Genomic DNA, 18,416 nt, shown 5'->3' on the forward strand with positions numbered 1-18,416 from the left:
TGTATTGACATACTCTCACAGTAATTGGCTACTTTTCCCTCCTTCCCTCCCTCCGTCCCTTCCTTCCTCCCGTCTATCCCTCCCTCCCTCCTTCCTTTTGTTTGGAGTTTTCACCCTTGCAGACAAACTTTTTCATGCTTAAACTATGAGAGTTTTGCATTTGAATCTAAACAAATCTTTGACCTCACTTTAGAATTTTCTACTCATTGTCAAAGGCTTCCTTGGTTAGGATAGTAACTGTATCATCTTTAAGTCTCTCATTTTCCGTCTAGTTTTTATTTTGCCAGAAGGATAACTACCCCCAAATATGGATCTTTGTAACTCGTTCCAATTTTTTATCATTTCTGAACTGAAGCCAGCCGAAGCCATCTTGACAAGTCTGAGCAAATATCAACATTCCTGGGGACTAATCCTATTTCCTAAAAGACTCTAAAAAGCTATTCTTTAGGCTAGTTGGTCCAAACATTTTTTTTTAAGGAGAAATGAGAAATTAAGTCACGAGAGTCTGACACAAATCCTTCTGGAACCTGAAAGGAGGTTAGCTGGAGATGGCTATATGGGGTGGGGGAATAAGTGAGCACGGCTCTCTGAGTCAGGCAGAAAAACCGTGGGGCCTGAGTTTGCCAGTGGCCCCCTCCGTGACCCTCGTGGGGATCACATGCCTCAGGCTAGGAACCAGGGTTCTGGGCTGATAATTCTTACACAAGGTTTTGCAGAAGAGGCCATAGGCCTCTGCCCCGGGAGGGAGCGCAGAACTGAACCACCAGGGAACCCCAGGCTCACCCTGGCCACAGAGACAAGCCCTTTGTTCTGATTCCCTGGCCTGTAGGCAGCCAACTGGATGCCAGTTTCCATCCAAGGCTGGCAAGAGGGGCAGGCAGAGGGGGTCACGGCCCCAATAGCATGAGCCTGAGCCTCGTCTCTAGATATCACTCCGTGTAGACCTCACACACCTCGCTGGGTAAGTCTCCCCAATGCCACAGCGGCCTCTCCCCAAAGGCCCCCGGCCACGAATGGCAGGCCCTGGGCTGGGTGCAGAAGGGTGGTGGGAGGCCTGTTCCAGGGACCTGTCCCAGGGCGAGGGGACAGGCCCTACCGACTTAACATCCCGCGGGGCTGTGGAGCCAACAATTCGCACCCAACCAGCACCGATTTACGGGGCACCTCCAGACACATCAAAGAGAAATTTGTGGCTTGAGGTTTATAATGTAATTACGGGCCGCAAATGCCTTCCTTTCCACCTATACGTCACTCAGCTTGCAGCACCTGCTTCTTCTACCGTCCAGACAGAGAATTCTGCTCCCTGGAGCCAGGTAAGCAGCAGCTCTGGCCGGTACGCTGGGAGGGCAGGGGTGGCACAGGTCACCGCACACGGGCACCAGAGGCATCAGCAAGGCCCCGGGCACATCTGTGTCATCTCCGAGCCCGGAACGCGTGTGCCATTCTCGGGAAACGGGGCCACCGACCCAGGGCCACTCGCTCCATGAAACTGGAAAAAGAGCGCCCAGTTGGAGGCTGAGGGATGAGTGCAGCCGGGCCGTGGAACAGGACAGTTAGCCCAGCGAGCGACTGCTGCCTGCCTGTTAGCACCGCGGCGCACTTGGCCAAAGAAGGTTTAACAGCCCAGGACACGGGCAGGAGAGAGAGAATCCATTCGGGGTGCACAGGATGGGACCAGCTGAGACGGTAACCCTATCCACAGAGAGCCTGGTAATAAAAGAACAGTCTCGCAACTGCTTTTCCTCCTGTTCATGTTCACAGTAACAGCTGGATACGTGCTAATTGCAAGACGTGAAGGAAAGAGCTCGGAGCTGCAAAGCGGGCCTGCCGTAGTCAGTCTCTCGCCAGCACAGTTTCAGACACGAGTGTGACGGGCCACCTAGCAGCTCTATTTTCACTGTGCGCTCACGGTTCCTGATTTGAGTGGGCGGCTCCATGCTGTTCCCTTCTGCCGGATGCCTCGCTTCCGCCCAACGAGAAACGGCTGAGCCCCGGGTTCTCGGCCTGGCACCACTGGCGCTCGGGCTGGATCACCCGCTGCAGTGGGGGGGGGGGTGGCAGGGGTGTGTTGTGGGGAAATGCCTGTGGGATGTTTAGCGAAGTCCCGGGTGTCTACCCACCAGATGCCAGTAGCATCCCCTCCCTGCTCCCCTCCGTTGCCTGTGACAACCAAATGTGTCTCCAGGCATTGCCAGATGTCCCCTGGGGAGGCACCATCACCCCAGTTGAGAAGCACTGGGCTGCACTGACAAGGAGCAAAGACTTTCTCTTCCCTTCCCGGCCCCACTCCCAACTATCTCTACCCCAGGCCAGGAACATCCACGAGACCTCTCCTGCTCCACCGGCAAAGGACTTACCTCTGGTCTCAAGCGGTCTTCAGTAATACCTTTGAGTTGCAAGCCCTTCAGTCATTCAGACCAATGCTCTTACTGCCTTTGAAAAGAAGGTCCTTTGCAGCTAAATTCTGGGAGGGGGTGGGGAGGAAGCAGGTAAATTTTCCTTTTAGACACATTTGTCTGTTTTAGTCTACAGCAGGCTCAGACACAGAATTCTCCATACCCACGGTCTATGGCGACCTGGAAGGGGCCTCGGGGACTGGCAACTCACCTCCCCACCCCTTCTCTGTGCCACATTTTTACGAATGAAGAAAGCAAGGTTTAGAGGGGGAAGTGACTCGCTCCAGGCCATACATATTCCAAGTCTTCCTTTTATGGGGGCAGAGGCCAATATAATCCTTCTCTGCCCGATGTACCCGAAGAGCTTAGGTCTCGAAACACGGAGAACTTGCAGTGCTTTATAAGCAACAGTTTTGGCCAAACCACACCAGTTAAGGAATGCAAATTTAAAAAATGATAGAATGCTGCAACCAATTAGTGCAAACAAACATTTATTGTGAAATATTCATCCTACCCTTTATTAGGTATTACATCATCAAAGCACTTTGTGGCAATGAAAATAGCTTTTTTTTACCCCTCTGATTCACCCAATATTCCATTAAAGCTGCAAAAAATGTGCAATCTGCTTGAAAAATAGGTTGCTCTTATTTACTCATTTGTGAAAAGTCAAAAATTAAAAAAGAAAACGATCCTAGCTTACAGGGCCTCTAGAGCCAATTCGCCTTCCCACTTCCCAACTACTCCCCCAAATAATTAACAAAGATAATTTGTCTTAAATGCCTTTTTATAAAACCAATGCACCTTTCCCCATATTATAATCATAAAAATTTTAAAAAGCCATTATTTACTTTCTTGGAAAAAAGGTGGCCAGCCGTTGTTTTTTGATCGGGAGCATGTGTATTTCCTGGGAGTTCACTTTCTTTAACTTTATGCTCCGGTTTTTGACGGGTTTCCTAAGGGGCTCCGTGCTGCCCACGGGCTCTTCTCCTTGGCTGTTGATGTCGTAGCCCTGAAGCACGGAGTCTTCTCTTTTGAAGGAGAAGTTTTTGGTGGACACCCCCGAGAGGCCCTTGATCTTGCCGCAGAAGACGGTGGGCACGGCGTCTTCCACCGAGACGATCACCTTGGCCGCCTGGGACTCGCTCACCACGTCAGGGTGATTTTCGGCCTTGACGTCCCCGCCGGGCTGGCCGGGCGGCTGGGCGGGGTTGCTGCCCCCCACGTGGCTCTCCGTGGCCGAGGCCCCGGGGGCCGTGGCAGGGGCAAAGGGCGCGTCCCCGCCCCCGGGAAGTTTCTCCAGCGCCCCGTGAGCCGGGCGGTCCACTGACCCGCTGCCGTCGAACAGGGTCTCCACGGGAGGCTCAGCTTTTCGGTGGGCCGCCAGCGACAGGTCTAGGGCCGCATCTTCCTGGCAGACGGGGGGACTGGCTTGGCCCGCCTTCAGCCAGGGCACCGACTTCATGGACAGATCCAGGGCCTCGTTCTCACTGCCCATCTTGATGACCGTGTGGCGGCTCAGCTGGAAGTACTCCCTCGGCTGGAGGAGATCGAAGGGCTTCAGTTCCTCCTTCTCCAGGGGGGGCTGGCCGCCTTTAAAGGGGTGCAGGCCGAAGGAAGACGGCGGCTTGGGGAAACTGGAGCCGAGCTTGGATTCAGGACTCTGAGGCACCGGGATGGGGATGGGGATGGGGACCGGCACGGGCAAGGGCACGATCACAGGGTAGGGCACCAAGAGGGTGGCCGGGGGCACCAGGGGGGACAGCGGGGAGTTAAAGGGCTGGGGGGGCACCGGGGCGTATCCAGGAGGAGGCTGACAGGGTGGGGGGCCGAGAGCACCCTGTGAGGGGAACAAATTCTGGAGCACGGCTTCAAATGGCAACGTGGGCTCCTGCGGCTGGCTGGGGATCCGCAGGTCCAGGAGCTGGGGTGGGGCCTCGGGGTCCTCGGCTCCCTGGAACAGGTTGTTGTGGATGGCACTGGAGGAGCACGGGGCCTCCTGTGGCAGGACCAGAGGGGAGTTGAGGTGCTGGAAGACGTGCTGCTCCAGCACCACGGGCAGCTGCACGGGGCCCTGCGTGGTCATGACATAGGTGGCATTGCCATTAGGGTTGAGCTCGGGCGCCGAGCTTCCCTCCACCTGCATGTGAATGGGCATCACCACCGGGCTCTCCCCGAGGCACAGGGGTTGCAGCACGGTGGCCGCCACCTTCAGAGCCACGCCGCTCTGAGACTCGGCCGGGGGGTTCAGGATGGACGGGGCCGGCACGGTCACCAGGGCCTTCTTTACCAGGTCAGTGGAGTTGATGTTCCAGGCTTCGGTGGTGATCAGCTGGGCCATGCCATTCTCCAGTCTGTTATTGGCCAAGGCGGGAGAGGAGTCGGTCATGTCCATGGAGAGGTTCTGGGACCGCAGGTCATCCATCACTCGGCTCTGATGCCACCGGGCCTGCAACACGGAACGCACGATGTGAATCTTCCAGAAGAGACTATTTATGACCCTCCCCTCCGAAGTGCTCGCTCTCTCCGCGTCTCTTAAAAGTTTCCGTATCTTAGTGAACCGGGAGCACACCCATCTCTCTCTGTATACATACATGTTATAGATATTTCCTAATATATACAAACACACCCAAATGATCAGCTGTGCGCGGAGAGGCCCAATTTAACAGACGATTAAGCTATAAACACAGATGATGTAATGACTAAACAGCCAAGAGAGGTTAAACAGAGTATTTTTAAGCCTAATACTCGGCTTATATGTTTAGCTTTCGCCAAACACAAAGTTCCGTCCCACGGTGCTCTACCGGACGGTCAAGATGTGTGCAGATTTGACTCGTCCACACGCAAATGGGCAGCGAAGACTTACTTCACTTCGAGAACAAAATAAAATCCTGTCACGTTAGAACGTTCTAAGAGAACCGAAGAGGGCCACCCGGCTTACGGCAAGCATCTTAAAGACTCTTTGTAGCAATGCTTCCTCCCGAGGAGGCTTGAGGAAAGGGACGGCGGTGCATTTCCACAGGGATCGTGGCAGCTGTGTCACGGACTCCCTCCGACCGGGTGCCATCCCCTGTCCCTCCCATAACGGAGAAGCCACTCCGCGGAGCCGGTGGACGTGGACGTGGGACAAGGGCATGAGTGCTCATCGGGCCCAGGGGCGCTTTCCGCAGTCAGCTCATGTCTGTGACCCGGGACCTCTCCTAACTTCTAGCTGGTCAAGCGGGGGGTGCTGCTGTTCTAGGGCCGGGGAGATGGAAGACTTGCTGGAAACAAACATCGCGGGCACCTCTGGCCGCCTCCTGAGAGGCCGAAGGAACGCAGTGCGGGTGCTGCCTGGAGGAAGCAGGGCTGCAACTGCGAGATGGCTCTCCATGGAAACGCGTCCATATTTAGCCTGGTTGCCATGGAGAAGGCAGGCACCATGTCTAACTCGGGGATCTGTGCAGCCCTGGAGTCTGGCTGGGCTCAATAATAATTCAATAATCCTCAGGCTCGCCAGGCAGGCCTTGGGCAACTCAGAATCTTGACCTCACCTGTTGGAGCCGTCTGGACTCTAGTCCCGGGGTCACCTCGCGTCCTCCTCTGGTCACCCCCAAATACCGACACAACCTCCACCACGAGGAGGAGAGGCAGCCCAGCAGCCCGCGAGGGTGCAAAGAAACGCAGTAGGCCTCACTACGGGAAGGCCGTGTTAACAAATGAACAACTGTGTGGTATTTCCAGACCATCAAAATGTGTCAAGTGCACAGAACAAGGAATTTCTCTGAAGCAGGAGGAGGCGAGGGCCCCGGGAAGGATGCCTTGTAAACAACTTTGTGGGGGACGCCCCTCGGCAGAGCGAGCCCTGGTGCCTCTGAGGGAGGGCTCCGGAGCCTGACTCCCTAGACGCAGGGGGTCCTCTGGAAACCAGGAGGTGACCCAGCGGGCTGGCCGATGATACCTTTAGGGCACGGTAGGGAGGCAGCCCACTCCGGGGAAGCTGAGGGGGCTTGCCCCCAACCGAAGGGGCCTGCTTAGACCACAAAGTATCATGCCTCCAACGCACCACTGGCTCCCCCATTCCCGGATGCACGCATGCACGCATCCATTCACTCGTGCAACCACTCCATGTGCTCAATGCCTACTGCACACCAGCGCTTTGCTGGGGGCTGGGGATGCCGGCAGGAGCCAGTCCCACAAGGTTCCTGCTTTAGCACACATCAGAGGCCAGTGGGGCGCATGTCTCTGAGCGAGAGATCTGCTGGCACGAGAGAGAAGGCATCAAGGAGGCAGGAGACAGTGACTCGAACTCCCAGGGAGGGGTGGGAAAAGGTTACAGGGAAGCTGGGATGGGGCCGGTGAGGGCGAGGACGGCAGCAGTGAGAGAAGACACCCATGGCCACCCATCTGAGGTGGCTTCTGGTGGCCTTTGAGGCAACTCACTGGGAGAGGTCAAGACATGCTCTGTGCCATCTTCCGGCTTCCTGTGAGTTTAGGATTACCCAGCTGTAAGGCTGCTTTCTTGTAACAGCTGCACCTACCTGCCCTTCCCAACGAGACGGCCTCCCTCCATCTCTGTCTCCTTCACGCACCCCTGTCCCCTCCCACACAGAGAAAGCCGACTTCTCGATGCTTCTTCCCCCTGCTCCTGGCACACATCTTCAGTTCGGGTGGTGGCGCTCATCTCTTCCCATGAAACCTCACTCCTCTCCCCACCTAGCCCAGTTCTAGGCCCCTACTCCCCCAGAACCTTCCTGTTCAGAATGTGAGGAGGGGACCTTGCCAGGACAGAGGGCCCCTGCTCCTTTCACAGATGGCTGGAGCCAAAACTCACTGGGCATTTGATACGTGCCGTGCTAGGTCTCTGCCAAGAATGCTGAGAACTTCCCATGCATTACTTCATTTAATCCTCAGAACACTATGAGAGGGGTCCTAGAATGATGCCCATTTTACTGATGAGGAAACTGATTCCCTAGGAATGTTAGATGATGACCATAAGGGACAATAAGGCTGGGATTAGATCCCCGGCTTCTTCTCCCAGTGGGAGCTGTGAGGGCCACACTCTTTCATGTATTGGGTTTCTTGGCAAGGACAGTCCTCTAGAGCTTTCAACCTCAAGTGCATGTGCCTGCAGAGCTGTGTAAATACAGCACTCGAGCCTAAGATTTCCTCAAAGTGGTGGCCAGGTCCTTTCCAGAAAATCACTGAACTATTTGCTTATTCTCTTTTGTCCACCAGGGCCCTCCTGTGTCCCGCTCAGGGGAAGGAGCTGAAGGGTCACCAGAGTTCCCATCTTTGGGGAATGCAGCCCAAAGCCATGTTACTGGAGGGCAAGAAGGCCAGCATCCTCTACGCCTCAGCCTTCCTGGGACAGATGCCATGTGGGCAGGAGGGCATCTCAGAACCTAGGAGTTACAGGGAGGCGCTGAGATCTCCTGCTGGGGACTCAAATCTCTGGAAGCAGGGCTGGGGCAAAGGGGAAAGGAAGCATGGGCCTAACCTCGCTTCACCTCCTTCCACATGACACCTTTGGGCCTGCCTGATTACTCAGCCAAAGTAGGCCCTGTGAGCACCCCCAGACCCCAGTTCCTTCCCTAGAGAGCCACTGGGCTGGGGAGATGAGGCTTGTATTTGGCTACACTGGCAAAACACACAGTAGCCCTGCCTTCGGCATGCACCCTCCTGCCTCCCAGAAAGTCTCTAGTCTTTCTCTCTGCTCCTCTTCACCTGTCGTTCATCCCGCCGGTGGGTGCCCCACCACTGGGTCAGCTGCTGGGAGCCCTGGCGATGCTCTGTGAGTGACAACCAGCTCATAAGATGAGGGTTCAAAGGGCTAGTCTCTAGCCTCCCGACCCCAGGATAAGTGAGAAGCAAGCTGACAGGAGAGAAGGTGTCCTCCCTGCTGGGTAGCATGGGGAGGCGGGTGTGCTAGGGACCTCTTCAAATCATGAGGAATCACAGGAGCCACCAACTGACGTTCAAGTGGAGGGGCATGATGTCTTCAGAGATGACGGAATATTTTGTCCAGGTTTTTCAGAACATCTTTTGCAAATGGGTTTAAATGAGGTCATCCATCTGTCCTGCCTACACCATCATGGGCCAGGGGTGGGGGGGGGGGGGGGGGGGATGGCCAGGGATCGGCCAATACAGTGTGGCCAGATGGGAAGTGGGGAGTTGGGACCTGTGGGTCACTCAATCTCTTGGCCCCTGGGCAGCTGCTGGACCTGGAAGGTTGGGGTCTACTCTATTAGAGGCCACACGCCCCCCAGATGGAGAGTCTGGGGAAAGGCCTCAGGGCCCAGGACAAATGAGGTGAGGAGAGGCTGTCTGGAGCAATAGTCAGGTTCAGAGACCTGTGGGGTCACAGAATTGTTATCTGAACCCCTCACTTAGCTATCACCTGAGTATACCAGAGGCAGGCTCCCCCTAGGATCTGTGCCTCAGCCTGGAGGCCTCTTGGGCCTCTGCCCTCACCCACCCAGGAACTTCTGCTCATCTGTCAGAGTTTAGGGTCTCAGCCTCTGAGATCTCACCTCCACCTCACTGAGCTCCTATGGCACCCCAACTTGCGCTTGTCTGGCCCTGAGCCCCCGCCTCATACTGGGATTGCCTAGTCACTCGTTTCTTCAGGAGCGAGGGACTGCCTCATCTTTCTCTCTGTATCTGGTGAATAGTAGGTGCCCAGGAAACACTTTCTGAGGGAAGGGGTGCATGACTGCGCGTCTAGGCTTCCTGAGTCCGGTTCCTCCTGCCCAGCCTCTGGTTGCAGGCTCACCATTTATAGAACCGTGGCATGGCCAGGCTGGCAGGGGCATTCAGGCTCACATCTCCAGACTCTTCCTGACTCTTTTTACAGATGAGGACACCGCGACCCAGAAAGTCTGACCAAAACTGGCCCAAGGCCAGTTATTATAAAAGTCACCGTGCTCTCCCTGTGACAAAAGCAAAGGGTCAGGCCCCGTGGGCACCATGGGGGGTCACAGGACAGCTACCCACCTTCAGCAGCCAGCAGCAAGCCTCGGAGAATGAAATGGTAACAATAGCTACATGCCAGCTGTTTTTCTAAGCAGTTTACATGTATTAACTCATTTACATAATAAGCTGATGACTTAGGTACTTTTTTTTTAAGATTTTATTTATTTACTTGAAAGAGAGATAGAGAGCACAAGCAGAGGGAAGAGCAGATCCACCCCGGGTCCCGGGGTTCATCTGGCACCCCCGGGGAAAGAAAGCCAAAGTGACGCTGCCTGTGTGCTGTTTGCGTCAGCCAGAGGTCCATGCGGGAGGAAGCCGACCTGGGGCCTTCTCCGGGGCAGCCAGTTAGGGACCCACCCCCCATGTGCGCCCCACCAGGTGCAGCTGCCAGCCATGCCTGCCTCCCAGGCTTCCTGCTTCCAGACGGCTGCACAGAGCACTCGCGTCACCCTCCGGGCCTCCTTACAGACTGACATTTTTATAATGAGGATTCGTTTATGGCTTAATATAAAAAGCAAAAAACACTCAAACACTCAGATAATTGAGACTAGCCTCCAGGTCCTAGAGTCCTTCTATTTCCTCATTATGGGCATTTATCACTAAGTCAGTGTCTCCGTCTCCCTCTCTCCCTGTCCCTCCCTCCCTCTCTCACACACACAATCACACTCCCAGACATCCCAATCCCCTCACCCCGATGCCCTCTGCCAGGGCCCCAGTGAAGCCCCCTGAGGAGCCTGCTGCACCAGCTCTACTCCACCCTGCCCCAACTGAGTCCCCAAGACCAACTCGCGTACAGTGGGCTCTCTGAGCAGGGAATTTGGAAAAAGCCCCGGAGCATGCCAGGAGGCCCTCTCGGAGGCCCAGATCGTCTTCCAGGGAGGGCGTACTGTTATTTTGTGAGGTTAGAGCATTTTCACCACAGACAGCTACCAAGATGATCGCAGGGCCCTGGGCTGCAGAGCTCAGTGCCCCCCAGCAAGCACTCTCTGGCCGGGCCCAGGCTCTGGGGAGCAGAGCTTATTCCAGGGGGGCAACCCCAGCCAGGGACACCGTCTGCGGCCCCGGAGGGCCAGCCCAGCCTCAGGGGAAGTGATCTTAGTGCCCCTGAGCTGGCTGGGCCGACTGCCCCCAGGCCCTGCTCCTGAACAGCCCCCCTTCGGCCCCAACAGCAGGCAGATGTGACCCGCTCTCCTCTCCCGCCGAAACAAGCCCCAATGAGATTTTTCTATCCGGATCAACTTCTTCCTCTAAAACATTCATTTCAAAAATATACCTTGATAATTGTCTGAAGATACATGTTTTCTAACTGTGAGAGCTTTGATTTGTAGGGAGCCTGTAGGCAGCTGTCAATTATTTGGGGTCAAAATTGGATCGTCTCTGTCCTCGTTGCTCACAGTGGGGTCCTTGAAGCAGCTGCAGAAGCATCTCCTGGGAGCTTGCTACAAATGCAGGCTCTTGGCCACCCCCCCAGGCCTCCTGAATCAGAATCTGCACCTTAACAGGCTGCCCCCCGGGGGTTTGTGTGCACACACGTTCCGTTGAAGTCTGACAAGTTCTGGCTTAGCGCTGGTTCTCAAACTTGGCTGCACATTAGAATCTCTTGGGAGCTTTTAAAAACTACTGATGTCTGGGTCTCTCCCTCCCCCCAGACTCTGATTTAATCAGTCCGGGGCACAACTGGGGCACTGGGGTTTTACAAGTTTCCCTAGGTGATTCTAATGTGCAGCCAGGTTGGGAACTCTTAAGCTAAAGGCCAGAGGACGAGGCAGCCGCCGGCCAACCTTCTGAGTGACTGATCTGGATTCATGCTTCACAGAAAAGAATAAAAGCATCTGCCCAAGCTCCCTCAACTTCTCCCCAGCTCTCACGGCATCTCCCTGAGTTCCTCTGCCCCTGGGAAAAGGTGACACATCTGACTTCGCAGAGACCTCTGCTAAGAATCCTGCCTCGCCGAGCACCCTCTATTCTGAGTCGATTTTCCGTTTTTTTATATACAATTTATTTTTTTAAGATTTATTTATTTATTTATTCATGGAGACACAGAGAGAGAGAAGGGGGCAGAGACACAGGCAGAGGGAGAAGCAGGCTCCATGCTGGGAGCCTGATATGGGACTTGAACCTGGGTCTCCAGGATCATGCCCTGGACTGAAGGCGGCGCTAAACCGCTGAGCCACCCGGGCTGCCCGATTTTCTGGGTTTTTAAAAAAGATTTTATTTATTTATTCATGAGAGACACAGACAGAGACAGAGACACAGGCAGAGGGAGAAGCAGGCTCCATGCAGGGAGCCCGACGTGGGACTCAATCCCTGGACCCCAGGATCACGCCCTGGGCCCAAGGCAGGTGCTCAACCGCTGAGCCACCCAGGCGCCCCCTGAGTCGATTTTCTGCTTTTATCCAGTACTTTGACTACACCCTGGATGATTGCCTTAATTCTGTATAAAAATCACCTGCCACTTACGGGGAGTCACGTGAGCAATGCATCTTTGTCCTTTAATACAACGTGGATGATTTCACCAGTCAGGAGCCGATCTGCACTCGGTATCTAAGAAGTCATTCCAGCTGGGTAAAACATGGTTTTGCTCTCCCCACAGGGTGTAATAATTGTTACTTACTTGCCCCAGTGATTCCGTTTTCTGAGCTTTAAACACCAGCACAGAGCCGTTCTGCTGGTGCTGTGAACATAATTACCCCATGAATGCATTCCCAAATTAGTGAAAATACGGAGAATACACAAAATAGTTGCCTGCCTTACAGCTGACTGCCTTTTATATCCAGAGACAGACACAGCCCTCCAAAAGAAATACGACCATCCAGGTGAGCTTTGGAAATGAGTTCCCCGACACGTTACCCCATTTATGGAAACCGTGGTGGCCTCGTGGTTCAGGACTGAGTCTCTCCTTCAGTGAGATGGCCAGTGTGGCCCTGGGCAGTTCTGCAGGGTACAGACTGCATATCTCAGCTCTGATGTGATGCTGGTGAAACATGGTAGAGGTGGTGAGTCAGGAGGAGCGAGCAGGGCCCTGAGCATTATGGACACCAGAGGACTCCGAGGTCTTCCTGGGAACAAGGGGAGGTCACCATAAAGCTCATTTATGCTCATTTTGCCCTCTCATCCTTTTTATTCCCATTTCCCTATTTTATATCATATGTAATAAAAAATACAGGAAGACATATAATTGTGTGTGTGTGTGTGTGTGTGTGTGTGTATTGGGGAAGTGTGCAATTTTTTTTCTGATAGGAGCGCAAGAATGAAAATATTACAACTCAGCAGGAGAGATGATGATGTTATCGAGGCCCAGTGAAACTTCCAGGTCCCCCTGCCTGAACAAGTCTTGGGGTCACTGGCCCAGTTCACCTCTCCATTGTGCCAAGCAGGAAGCTGAGGTTCAGAGGATGAGTGAGGCTCAGAGGTTGTAGAGCGCACCTACTCCCAGATCTGTGCTCTTCCAAAAGCACAGCCCTTCACCCACTGCTTTGGTTTCAAAGTTCACTTGAGTCAAAGAGGTCCCTTGCTACCTCTCCAACATAACCAGCACTGAACACCGAAGTCCGTGGGATGGTCTGATTCAACCATCAAAATGTCAAGTATCGTTTGATGGGTAAGGAGCTAAATAAAAAGATGGAATAAACTCCTGAGTCCATGAAACCTAATAGACAAGTGATTGAAATAGAACAGATGAGATTCAAGACACAGACACACGGGGTATCTGGGCGGCTCAGCTGGTTAAGCATCCGTCTGCCTTCAGCTCGGGTCATGATCTTGGCATCCCAGGATCAAGCCCCGCATTGGTCTCTCTGTTTAAGGAGGAGTCTGCTTCTTCCTCTCCCTCTGCCCCTTACCCCCGGCTTGTCTTCTCTCTCTCTCTCAAATACAATCTTAAAAAAAAAAAAAAGAAGGGTGGCTCAGTGGCTCAGTGGTTAAGCATCTGCCTTTGGCTCAGGGCGTGGTCCTGGAGTCCCCAGATCAAGTCCCACATCAGGCTCCTTGCGTGGAGTCTGCTTCTCCCTCTGCCTGTGTCTCTGCCTCTCTCTCTCTATCTCTCATGAATAAATAAAAATCTTTAAAAAAGGAAGACACAGAGCTTTTCATGACTGTGGGGAAGTCATTTTATGTCCCTGGGACTCAGTTTCCTCTATTATGACATGGCATACTGCCCTGCTTTCACAGTGGGGAGGAAAGTTTACTCGGGCCTCCTGTGAATGAGTGGTGTCTGCTAGGAAGGAGTCAAACTTGGCCTCCTGGGAATTGCTGCAGGGCCATGGGAGATGGGGAAGTGTGAAGGAGAAGTGGAAAGAAGGGAAGTGCACAAAGGAGTGGGGGTAGGTCTTTCTGGGCCACTCCCAGGACTACTGAGAAGACTCACTCCCCATCCTCCCAACTGCAAAGCCTCCGGGGGGGGGGGGGGGATGCGGGGTGCAGCCTGTGGGGAGGGACCACGAATGGTGAAGTTCCAGTTTATCTTTTTTTAAAGATTTATTTATTTATTGAGGGAGTGTGTGAGCGTGCAAGCAAGAGGAGGGGCGGGGGGGGGAGGTGAGAAGCAGACTCCCCTCTCAGGAGCTCAATCCCACGACTCAGAGACCATGACCTGAGCCGAAATCAAGAGTCGGATGCTTAGCTGACTGAGCCACCCAGGCGTCCCTCCAGTTCACCTGTAAACCAGGCCAGGGAAGAAGCGAAGACTGAAGGGAAGGGGGAAGGTAGGAAGCTTTTCTCAGCTTCAGTCCCAGTGTGCTTTGTCTCTCCCAGGACTCAGTTGCCCACAGTGAGGCAGCGTCTGCGGGCTGAAGACATCACAGCACTGGCAAAGAACCTGCGCTGTGCCAAACACACCTACTCTGTGCTCTCGGCAGGGTCTCAGGTTAAGGCTGGGCATCGCCAGGTAAACAGTCAGTTGAAAAGGGAAATACTAAAGCTGGACAGATCTGAAGATCACAGGGAAAACTGCACGACTAGAGCCCACAGCTCACAGGCCCGGTCTCCTGTCGATGGCCTTTGCTGGGTTCCCCTAGAGCACAGGAGGGATCTGGGGGACTGGCCAGGCAGGGCCCGGGGTGTCCGGCCTCCTTTCTTGCCCAGGTGGAGAGTGTCAGAGGACTTTGCATTTACCATCTCGTTCCAGACTCCCAATTATAGGCTGCCCACAGGGGCAGATGGCAGCCCCTGGGCCATGCAGGACTGGGCGAGGGCTAGGCTAGGAACTAAGTTCCCCTCCATTCATTTATGGATGCTCACAAAACCTATCTGAGCACCTCCCGCGTGCTGGGCATGTATTTCCTATTTCTCTACCTTGGTACTGTTTTCTTCCCAGCCTTGTCACCTTCTCTCGTGCTCCATTCCCAAAGTATTCACCAATCGGTGTTCTCCCAGGGTTATCTGCTTCTATCGGGGCTCTCTCAAGGACCACATTTCCTGCAGAGGGAAGGGAGGAAGTCTCTACAGGAAGAACGCCAGTCCCGAGACAGCAGTGGGAAGAGATGTTAAGGCAAGGACCTCTCTAAAGTAGAGAAGAAATGTTGATTTTCCAGAAACTACAAGGCCAGAAGTGCCCTCCTCAAGTCTTGGGGAACCTCACAATCACGAGGAGAAAAGTCCTGAAGAAGTGCTGTTGGTGGCAGGGGACACCACCTGGACAGTGAACTGTGAGAGTCAGTGAGTGTGTGTCCCTGCATTTGGTCGAGGTCACACAACCTTCAGCTGGACACAAAGAACCCCACACATGCTCAGGTGCTGTTGGAGCGGCCAGCTCATCCAGGAGCACAGGTCACTTCTAAGGTCTTGGGCCAGCAGCTGTCATCTTAAAAAGCTATGGTGTTTGGAGATTTTTTTTTTTTTTTTTTGGCAATGAAGAAACCTCTTAGCTACGGAACAAAGAGGGGGAAAAAACCTGCCTCTGGAAGAGAAAATACTTCTAATTAGATTGAGATACAAAGGTTAAATTTTTGTTCTGGGAAAAGGACTGTTTATAATCCCGTGTCATTAGCAGGACATTTTCCAGAGACTAGTGTGCCAGAAATAGACCCTTTGAGGGGTCACTGGAAGGAAGGGGTGTAGATTTGTAGAAGTCAAGGGACTGGAGTTCAGATTTTCCCTTCTCCTAATGCATGTGAGCCCCTCACCAACTATCGGCATAGAAAAAGTACCAGCCTCACCCTGGGTGCTGGGCCTCCCAGGAGACTGGTCAGAAGCACAAGTATTGAACTCAGACAGGCCTAGGTTCCAATTGCAGCTCTGCCTAGCTTTGCGAGCTGTGTGGCCTGGGCAAGTTAGTTCAAAACTTCAATTTCCCTCTCTGCAAAATGGGGATTACAGACCTGCGGTGGTTGTAATGACTGAAGGAAACAGTCCGTGTAGAGTACTTGGCACCGTGCTTGGCACATGGAAAGTACGCCACAAAGCATGGCCATCACCACCACCATCATCGTCAGCATCATTGACCCCATCTTCATCATCATTCTCATAGTCAAAGCTGTCATCATCATCCTCGCTGTCACCTTGTCACCAGTGTTACTGTCATCATGGTCAGATCCACGGCTCATATTTCCTCTGAGCATCTTAAATAGCATTACAAATGGTCCCATTGGGTTTGTACATTAAGCTCCCAAGTTAAAACCCTGTCTGTTCGAAGGTTTATTTTTAAATCAGCTGCAAGGGCCTGGGAAGGCATCTGACATAGAATTAATGTTAACACCTGACGGTGAGGTCTCCATAAAAATTCACTTAGCCCCCACTGTAGCTGAAATACTGAACAGGTGCAGTGAAAACAGAAAGCAACACTGTGGCGCTACTGGAAATGAAAGGCAATGGCAAAACGACAAAATACAAAAATCTAGTCGTCATTCAGGCTGATAGGCTGGGAGGGAAAGAGGCGGTGGCCAGAGCCTTCTGCATCTTGAATATGGACTCAGGAGCATTTACTGCTGATTGGCTACGAAGCATCATTTCACTTTAGGTCCTACAGGCTTCTTTCTCCTTGGCACAAGGGCCCACGTGGCTCTCCTCCCAGCTTATCGACTGCATTCGGGTCATTTCCTCACTCGCCAGAGGAACAAAAACAAAGTAGGGGTGGAGGAGCAGAGGAAGAGGGTAAGGACAAGAGGGACAGAGAAAGTAGAGGGGTTTTCTGAGATCAACGGGCGAGAACTGAAGGAAAGAAGGGGAGAGACTGATTCAAAGGAGGTGTAGGTCCAAACGAGAGGACGGTCGCTCGGCTGCAGGAGAGGAGACACCAAGAGAGAGACGAGGGAAGCCAGGAGAAGACCACCAACTGAGTGCCACTCGTCTGGACATGAAGGGACACCAGGAGCCACAGCTCAGTCGCTGCGCAGCGCGGTGGAGGGAGAGGTGGTGCTGGAGCTTCTCAATAGGATGAGGACGTGGAAAGGTAAGAAACTGTTCACCAGCGCTAAAGGTACAGAAGAAAGGTGACCCAACTTTGGGACAACCTTGTCCCATGCTTCTAAAGCCGCCAAGCACATTCACTTGCGACTCGGCTGGGCTGTCGGCTCTAGAAAAAAACAAACATAGATTTATCTTCTTTTGACACCTGATCTTCTTTTTTCTACCCCTCACCGCTCCTTGGGCAGTCAGTCAGATTTGGGTTCCTCCATCAAAACTGGGTTTTCCAGAAAGAGGCCGATAGTCATTCTCACTGAGGTCCATGACTGCTAGGTTCAAGGATTATGTTTCCTTTATTGGTATAGTAAGGATAATCCAATCAGTGGACAAAGTTACGGACAAAGAAATAAAACTCTAATCTAGGGGTTTCAGATACCAATCATGGGAAGGGGTCTTCTGATCTTGAAATCTCTCCGTAGAAACAGGAACCTACAACTATGACCAAGGTTGCTGGCTCCACTAAAAGGCATCTGAAGTTCAAAAAGGGGGTAGGATGTGCCCTCTACCTCTAAGTACTCAGAACTAAGAGAGGAAGTGAATGTGAGTCAATTATTCATTTCTTTATAGACTCAGTCTGCAAACACGTATTGTTCACTCGCTGGAACCTCAGGAATATGTGCTTCCCGGATACCGAGATTTTGGCAGCGTCCAAAGTTGCCATTATGTCTTAGTCCAGGGCCCTGCTGAAGAACTGGCTACCCCTTGAAACTCTGGTTTCTGTCTTACCAAGTTTCCATACAGAAGTCAGGAGCTCTCAAGGGCTACATGCCACGTACAACACGCTACTGCAAGGCCCTAGCCAGTGTCAACTTTCTATCACCAATGGTGATGGTGACGGTGTGGGGAGGGCTGTTGAGTTTTCGTGAACCCAACCGGCTAGTTATCTGAGTTTGTGCTGCTCCATGAACAGGCTGATTTGCCTGGAAGTAGTTTATTTGGGAGAAGATCTCAGAAAATACCCGTAGAGGAGTGAAGCAAGGAGACATGGAAAAGAAGGAAGCCAATTTGTCAACTAAGTTGCCATAGTGGGTAACTAGGGCTCGATTCCACTGGGGATTCTGGGAGGTGGTATAGAACACATGCTTCCAATTTGGGGTGTCTATTTACCAAACCCCAACCATCACAGGTCAAAGGCTGCTCCTGAATGATGTGTTAAGTCTCTGGCCCCTTGAACTAGCCGGGCAGGTGGCCTAGTGCAATCCTGAGGGGGTAAAAGGTCCTCAAGAACAGTCACAGCTATTTGTAGTAAGCAGCCTTCAGGGAACAGAAGCTGATCTGAGGGGACATGGGGGCAGGGGACAAACCATGTCTGCTACACCAGCCATGCCCTGGGAAGTGCTTATTATGTGAAGACCCAAATGTCACCAATTCAGGTCACTATGGCCAGGTGTCTCTCCAATGGGTGACACTTTCAATGACTCCGTGAAGAAGGCCCTGTGTTATGATGACAATCTCCAAGCCACAGAGGAATCAGCTCATGAGAAGTGTGCTTCCAGGTCTCATAAAGAGCCTAGCACATAAAAAGGCCCCAGACAGCTCTCTTCCCAGAAGCAAAATGGTCCAGAGATGGTCAGCTTGGCTAATGTGTTCCTTTGTTAGAATATAACCGGGGCTCTCGGGAAAGTTGTTTTAATCATATTTATGCTGGCTGGAATGCTAGATGTTCCT

The 18,416-nt window shown here is 53.0% G+C and overlaps 1 protein-coding gene across 14 annotated transcripts in view; it reads right to left on the minus strand.

Annotated features, from left to right (window-relative positions):
* Positions 1–2,870: 2,870 nt before the first annotated feature.
* RAI2 (retinoic acid induced 2) overlaps positions 2,871–18,416 on the minus strand; it is a 388,924-nt gene continuing 373,378 nt past the window's right edge. For 12 of the 14 annotated variants that reach the window (XM_038586945.1, XM_038586944.1, XM_038586942.1 and 9 more), the window contains one exon: positions 2,871–4,842. In XM_038586945.1, the coding sequence (XP_038442873.1) occupies positions 3,241–4,818 (1,578 nt within the window). In that variant the 5' untranslated portion in view covers positions 4,819–4,842 and the 3' untranslated portion in view covers positions 2,871–3,240. The remainder of the gene's footprint in view (positions 4,843–18,416) is intronic. The other 2 variants (XM_038586950.1, XM_038586949.1) reach the window with 2 other exon arrangements.

The sequence above is a fragment of the Canis lupus genome, chromosome X, assembly GCF_011100685.1.
Source record: "Canis lupus familiaris isolate Mischka breed German Shepherd chromosome X, alternate assembly UU_Cfam_GSD_1.0, whole genome shotgun sequence".
Lineage (NCBI taxonomy): Eukaryota > Metazoa > Chordata > Mammalia > Carnivora > Canidae > Canis > Canis lupus.